General features: G+C 27.9%; 1 protein-coding gene across 1 annotated transcript in view; it reads left to right on the top strand.

Moving 5' to 3' along the window:
* Nucleotides 1-1,663: 1,663 nt before the first annotated feature.
* LOC100215054 (ran-specific GTPase-activating protein) overlaps nucleotides 1,664-8,126 on the top strand; it is a 19,905-nt gene continuing 13,442 nt past the window's right edge. Inside the window, exons 1-4 of the mRNA XM_065807832.1 lie at nucleotides 1,664-1,985; nucleotides 3,401-3,513; nucleotides 7,466-7,626; nucleotides 7,727-7,855. Of these exons, the coding sequence (XP_065663904.1) occupies nucleotides 1,971-1,985; nucleotides 3,401-3,513; nucleotides 7,466-7,626; nucleotides 7,727-7,855 (418 nt within the window). The 5' untranslated portion in view covers nucleotides 1,664-1,970. The remainder of the gene's footprint in view (nucleotides 1,986-3,400; nucleotides 3,514-7,465; nucleotides 7,627-7,726; nucleotides 7,856-8,126) is intronic.

Below are 8,126 nucleotides of genomic sequence, written 5' to 3'. Positions count from 1 at the left end.
CTCCTGCATTTTACGTAGAAGAGCACATTGCAAAACATAAATAAGATATTTACTCTGGGACGTTGGGACTTTATTAACGCATTAACTAATTCATTATTATTATTATAGTTATCATTGTAATCATCATCATATATATATATATATAAATATATATATGATGCCCTATATATATGGCTATTTCTAAAACTTAAATAAGATATCTACTCTGGGACGCTGGGACCTTTTTAACGCGTTACCTTATTGTTATTATTATTATTGTTATTATTATTGTTATTATTGTTATTATTAATATTATTATTATCATTATTATTATCACTCAATGCTATTGAATTATACTATTTGTTACACCTAAATTTATTTTTAACTGGAATATGTGGAATATTTTTTATTAGTAATCATTTAAGCGATTTTTAACATGCATTTTAAAATTGATATAAATTTCAAAACCGCCAGATTGAATGCAAAAAACCGCCATTTTAAATGCAAAAAACCGCCAGATTAAATGCAAAAAACCGCCAGATTAAAAGGAAAAACCGGTAACACCAGTAAAATTAGTATATACTATACTAAGAAAGATTTGCAGCTGTTACTGGTTTTGAAAAATGGTTTTTCATAAATTAAAACTTTTAAAAAGTCAATAACATCTTATTGAAACTGCTCTTTACTATGCCGGTACAAACGAGAGAAAATATGTTTTAAAACATTTTTAGATTATGTTCTTTGTTCCTATAAAATTAAAAAAAAAAAATTTAATGGGGACTGATCATTATTTCTGAAAGTTGACCCAATCCACAGTATTGGCGTAGGAAGTTTTTTAAATGCTTGAAATAACCAACTTTTAAACAAAAAGAATATTTCACATTTTTTTACATTCATATGTATGACGAAAGGTTATTTACGAAAAAAAATTACTGTGATAGGAGAATGGGAACAAGTAACCTTAAGATCTTTGCCCCCTCCCCTCCCCTAAACGTGAGGGCAATGAGTTGAATTATTTATTTTTTCACAATTATAATCTAGTTATGTATTCATCAACAGATTTCAAGTTTTATATTTAAATTATTCAGTGTTCAGTTTTTATGACCATGAACCCCTCCCCCCCCCCCCTTCAATTTGAGGGGGCCACAAGCTTTACATGGTCATAAAAACTGAACAAAAGATTTTGTTCAGTTTTTATGACCATGACATGAACTAAAGTCTGTGGCCTTCTAATATTGAAAGGGTTATTCTTTACATGTAACTATGGTTACATCTAGAAAAAAATATTTAAATATAAATGCATTATTTTAACCAGATGTAGTAGATGTATATACATCTGAAAAAAACCATATATGTAACTCCTTCTGGTTAAAATAATGTCTTATTATTTAATATTTTTTTCCAGATGTAACCACATCTGAAAAAGGCCATATATGGAACTACATCTGTTTAAAATAACGCATTAAAATTTATCAATTTCATAAAATATAATTGAAAAGATGTAACTACAACTGTAGAATATACAGATGTAGTTGTACAGATGTAGTTATTCTTAAAACAATTAAAAATATGTAACTATATCTGTAAAATCTCTAGATGTTGTTGCGCAGATGTTATTATACTTAAATAATTGAAAAGATGTAACTATATTTGTAGTAATCATATACTTTTTACACAGACTATTATACATCAACGAGATTTTAGATGTCGTTGGACAGATATTACTATACCTCAGTGTATTCACAAATGTTGTAGAACAGATGTAGTTATACTTCATTATATTTACAGATTTTGTTGGACAGCAAAAACTGATGTTGTTACCCTGAACCCTTTTACAGCTTTTACAAAAAACTATCGGGTTACCGTAAAATTTATGTCTTCAATAACCGTAAAAGATTTCAAACTGAAAACAGTGACAAGGCGCGAATTTCTCTAACTTTGTTTCGCATTTTAAGAGTCTCTGTTTATCCCTTAAATCATTTTGAAAGAAAATGTCAGAGGAGCAAGTAAGACTTATTAGAATCAGAATTCCTTGGTCTTGACCTTATTTTCTAAGATTTTTGCCAAACATTTTCGCCAAGTTTTATAAAGGATATAACTTTGAAGTGATTCCTACTTTTCCTATTAAAAAATTATTTATAATATTATTGAAGACACCAGGGGGAACTCAATAGAATTCTACATATACTACCATATATCAACTTTTTGGTTCCAAAAGTTGAAATATGTCATGAAAAATTCTATTAAGTCTTGCCTGGTGTCTTCAATAAAACTTCTGTAATATTCTCATAGAAATATTAAAGAGAAGTTCTCCCAAATTATGGATCCACTGAAACTGCGTTGTTTCAAAGTAGTAAAGTAGGAAATGCTAGAAGAATGAAAATAATTGCTGACGCTCTGGATAAACTTCAAAGGAAAAATAATTGTTTTCTAGAGTTCCTCATACTAATGTTTCTTATAGTGATCCGCAATAGAAGTTTAATTAAGGATTTTATTTCAAACATAAATCAGTGTTTCCTACATTTATTTGAATACAGCGGTTTATTTAGGATCTATGTTATTGCAGCTTTCACAGTAGAAGTTTAATTAAGAGGTTTATTTCAAACATAAATCAGTGTTTCCTGCATTTGTTTGAATACAGCAGTTTATTTAGGATCTATGTTATTGCTGCTACATCTCATCCTCAAATGAAGCTGAAAGACTGTTAAGAAAACCTTTATAGAGACAATAGAATTTTATAGAAAGCTGTTAAGAAAGTCTTTATAGAGACAATAGAATTTTATAGAGACGATAAAATTTGACAAAATAATGATAGCAAAACCTGGTAGTAATGATTTTTTGAATTTGAATCACTAAGAACAAACTATAAAACTAGTAGTCACTAAGAATCATTCACAATATTTTGTAAATGGTTTTTACACATTTTGATTAGCGTGTATGGAACAATTTTTCTTTTCTTTTTATTTTAAATTATTTTTGGACCAAGTATTTGTTTTTGTATTTTATATAATTTTTAAAAAAAATTTTATACAACATTGTTGGTCCTAGGAAATATAATTGTAATTGCTCTCCTTTCCTTAAATTAATATTTAATATAGCAAATAAAATAAATGGGTTGGTTTCAATGATTTCCAAATATCTTGCCTAATCATTGTTATATTAGAAGTTATAAAATTGGCAGATGGTTAAAAAATCATGATTTCTATTTAAGAAGTGATGTACAAGGATTGTATCCAACCTCATCTTGCCTCACTTTAAATAATGTTACATATTTACATACATAAACACACAGGCATACATACAAATCATTTATTTCATTTCTATTTGTATTCATTATTTAACAATTGATTTATTATTTTTTTAAACAGTTTTACACAACAACTTCAGCACTTTTAACAATTGATTTACTAATAATTTTTAGATTCCAGTGGTGGTTGGCAGTCCAGAACGAGAAATACACGTAACACCTCTTGTAACATTAGAAAAAGTAAAAATCTGTCCATTAGAAGAAGATGAAGTTGAACACTTTAAAATGTATGTTTATTATTTTAGTCTTGGTTTGATTATTTTATTTGCTGCAAAAAATTAAAAAAGATAAAAGATTACCTCAAGTTGAAAATTCTTTATGTATTACCTAGTTTAAATATTTTTGTAATAGCTAGTTAAAATATTTTTTTTGCATTATCAATATTCGCTTAGATTTTTAAGATACTCCACGATATTTTTATCAAGTTTTATTATACTAAGGAAGCTTTAATTCCATTTACAAATGTCGTAAGGTTGCTGTACTCCTTTTTATATAGAAAAAACAAGTAAGGCATAAGCAAAAATATCAGAATAACCAGATATCCTAATTTCCATTATGGTATCAGATTTAAAAAATCCTAAATTTTGGATATCCAAACTAAAAAAAAGTAGACCGGATATCTGATTCTTTTTTTTTTTTAAATTTGGATTTGGGCCACAATTATTAACTTTATTACAAAAAATTAATTATTTTTTGAAATATGGTTTTTTGTTATCAACAAAAAATTATATCTCAAAATTAAAGAAAAAATCATTGTGAACTGGCTTTGAAAATTAAAAAATATAAATATCAGTTACTAATAAAAATAAGGTGTAATCTTGTAAGTGTAAGCTTTAAAATATCATCAACCTAAAAAAATCTTGCTAAGCTTCATATATCGATATACTTCTCACGATAGTATAAAACTTATATAAGCATATTAAATCCTATTGAAATTATGATATGCTGTTTAAAAAATGCGCATTTGATCACTAGCCAAACTCAAATTAAATTGTGCGTGTTCTGTAAAAGATTTATGAGGTTTTGATTATAGGCTCTCCCCTATATTCCCTACTATCTTTAATAGATCTGGACTAAAGTTTCCACTGCTCCTTTTATTCTCACAACCCCTTGTATTAGGCATGAGAGAGTAGATAAAAAACCTATCATTATGTTTGAAAAAGTAGAAGACTCTTTAGTTTGTATAACTAGTTTTGGATTCAGATAAATCCAGTTTCCGATCCGATTAAACAGATATTCCATAAAACAATTAATGTAATTAATATATTAGTTTAATATAATTTACAAAGCATTTCACATTGTAAAAATAAGGTTTTTAAAAGTTTTTTTAAATGTAATATAAAATATTTTTCTTTTCAAATTTTAGTTTTTTAAGTCTAGTTTTTTTCATTTTTTGATCATCAAAGTTTAGTTTTTTAAGTTTTTTTTTTCTCTTTAAGATTTTTTTCTCTTTCTTCAAGATTTTCCGTAAAAATAAAGTTTATTATTTCGAGCCCTGTATATGTATAAAGTAAAGATTTGGCTGTGCTCTCCATAAACCTACATAAAACAGAGTAACTTGGCTGGCTGAATTTACCCTCATACTTTAATTCTATAGAAAAGCTAAAAAAAAAATAATAAGGGTAATCCTTCAAGTAAGCGGCATAGTAAAAATATTTTTTGCATTTATCACAAATGTTCCTCAACGTAGGTTGATAGAATTCTATTAAGTATGTCTAAAAAAATTTTTATTTGAGGGTCTGGGTTTATTATCAAATAGAACAATCTTACATTAATCTTCACCCTATTCTGACCAGCTGTGACCTTTAATCTGACCCTAATCCTGACCCTCATCACCCTTAATATCGCCCTCACATGATCTATTTTTTTATTTATGTAAAGGTGTGTTGTTTCAGACATAATTGTGACAAGCTCAAAAAAAAAGCAACTAAATAGTTTTAATTTAAGCCACTTAACTTAAACGCTACCCAAATATGTTTATCCATATTATGTCCATTGTTTTTGCATATTTTTCATTTTTAGACTTGAATTTTAAAATCGCAAAAGATTTTATTTAAGTTTAAATAAAGTTTTTTTACAAAACTTTTTTTATTCATAATTTTACTCAAATAGTAATTAAAGTATAAAATAAAATTATTAATAGTTTTTTTTTAAATCTTTATCTATTTTTGTATAATGTAGATTTTTTTTGTTTTTGCTTCAAGTATTAAATACCTTCTCAGCTACCTTGAAAATTTAGCAAAAAGTTGTGCTTGGTTTTTCATTTGCTATACATTTGACAAATATCTTATTAGATATTTGGAAAGTATAGTATCATCTTAGAGGAATATAGCATAGTAGTTTTATTTTTTTAGGTTTTAAGTTAATATTATTATTAAGTTAATATTAATGTGTAGTGTTAGAGCGCTCGCCTCATAAGCAAGAAGTTCTGAGTTTGATCCCCACCATGTCCCTGGTAGTACTGCTTGTTTCTCAGCGCAGCGGCTTTGTTTGTCAAGTTTTGTATTTCAGAATTATAGAGTCAACTCTATAATTCTGAAATACAAAACTATAACCACAACTCAATACTTTGAGTTGTGGTTAGAGAGGGTCCTAACCACAACTCAAAGTAGCCTCCCTGGCTGTAGTGATCTTTATGGTCTTGGAAAGGTGAATTAAAATTTAAAAAAATTTATGGAGCTTTATTATTTTGTAATAAACATTTAAATTTTTTAGAATATAGCCAGATTTTAATATAAAATTGCCCTTAAATTTTTTTCTGAAAACCTTAAAAATATCAAAAAATACATGGAAGTGTGAAATAATAATATTAACCATAAGAAGAATTGAGATGTGGCGGAAAAAACTAGATAAAGGTTTTTAAAGCATTAAGAGAAAGATGCAGAAAATTAACATGACTTTACTGAATGACAATCAAGTGAGTATAAATTTTGGTGATAGAAATAGAGATATTAGCTTTTTTGAGCACCAACCATGATAGTATTTGTAGAAAAGAGAAAGAGAAGCAACCTTATGATGATCGTAGAAAGGCTCAAACTTGGCAGATAAAGCAGGTTCAACTATGTTCACATTGTGTTTTTGGACCTCGTAGACAAAAAAGAGCATCATTAGTAGAACCAGCCTAAATATGACAACAGTATTCCATTCAGAGGCAAATGTAAGATTATTTTAGAGATAAAGTAAGATAATGGCAAGCATGCTAATAAGAAGCAACCATAGCAGATGCCAACTTTGCAATAGATTGTATATATGGTTTTATATATATGGATATTTTTTTGCAGGAGTGTTCTTAGCATTTTTATGAGTGCTGTTCATGATAGTGATGAAGTGGCTTGCAGTTGATAAAATTACTAAAGCTTGTTTGCAATATCAGACAGAATAAAAGAACCATTTTTGAATTTAGCAGCCAAACCATACTTTAAAATAAATGGTTAGGCATAATATACTGTTACACTATTCTTATGACTAACCAATTCTACTGTATGACGTACCATTCACAAGCTGCAAAGTAATTAAGGATGAAACTGCTGCAAGTTTAAAAGTTTACTGCTGCAAGTTTACGGCTAAAAACCATGACATGACATGATGGCAAGTCTTATGGCTGGAATTGCCTAGGATTTATAGCAAAGCTGATTTTACTTTTATACATATTGAATTATATTTTATATAGTTATGTCATTTTACTTTTTGAAGTGAAAGTTGGAAGTTTGGACTGAAATTTGCACTTTTATGAATCTAGATATTAAAAAGGAACTTTCTGCACATGTTGCAGATTTCCGAAAAAGAATTATTTTTGAATGGTTTTCTATTATCTTATTTAAGTAAGGCATTATGGAAAATTAAAGCAATTTTTTCTGACTTTAACCTGTTTAGAAGATCAAGACATTTTATTGTGATACAACAACTTTTACTCATCTAAGATTTTGGCTTATTTTCTTTCTCCTGGGCTCTCTACCACAGCCTTATCCGTCTCAAATGTATATAAACATAAATTTAAGTTCAAGATAAAATATTTTTAGAATTTAATGTTTGTAGAGTTCTCATCAAATATTACTCTCTGTTATTTACTTTTGATATGAAGTCACGCAGCAACGAAAAATAGCTTTGATATAAATATTTTGTAAGAAAAATTGTGGTTTTAATTTTTAGGAAAATTTGAAGTATTAATTTTTTATTTAGACGTTGTAAGCTATATAGATTTCACATGGATGATGAAGAAGGTGCTACTTGGAAAGAGAGGGGAGTTGGTGAACTTAAAATTATGAAACATAATACAAAAGAAGCTTATCGAATAATAATGCGACGTGACAAAACATTGAAAATTTGTGCAAATCATAGCAGTAAGCTGTTTTACTTGCTGTTTAATACATTTGTGTTTATTATGTATTTAAAAGTAGTTATTTTATTTACTGTTTTTTCTACTTTTTGTTATTGTTGCAGTGTCAGCAAGTATGGTTATCAGTCCACATAATAATAGTGAAAATGCGTTAGTATGGAATACACCTTCTGATTTTACTGATGGAGAACACAAACCAGAAACATTATGTATTCGATTCAGAAAACCAGAGAGTAAGTTTAAGATAAATTTAACATCTGATATATATCAGCTCTTGTGATGAAGCGGAAGTGATCGCTCTGTGCATATGAACCGCGCTCATAAATGGTCTTGCGGGTGTGACAAATAGCGCTCTCTGATTTCATTACGATAGTAAAAAATTGTGCCTGTCTGAAGAGCTTGTGAAGGAGAAAATTATAAGTTGATTTTATAAAAAATATTTTTGGTAAAATTTTGCATATTGTTAAGTATATTGTTAAGTAATACTTAAATAATACCAACGAA

The sequence above is a fragment of the Hydra vulgaris genome, chromosome 10, assembly GCF_038396675.1.
Source record: "Hydra vulgaris chromosome 10, alternate assembly HydraT2T_AEP".
Taxonomy (NCBI): domain Eukaryota; kingdom Metazoa; phylum Cnidaria; class Hydrozoa; order Anthoathecata; family Hydridae; genus Hydra; species Hydra vulgaris.
The sequence above is the reverse complement of the archived record's forward strand: the minus strand, read 5'-3'. Positions and strand labels throughout refer to the sequence as shown.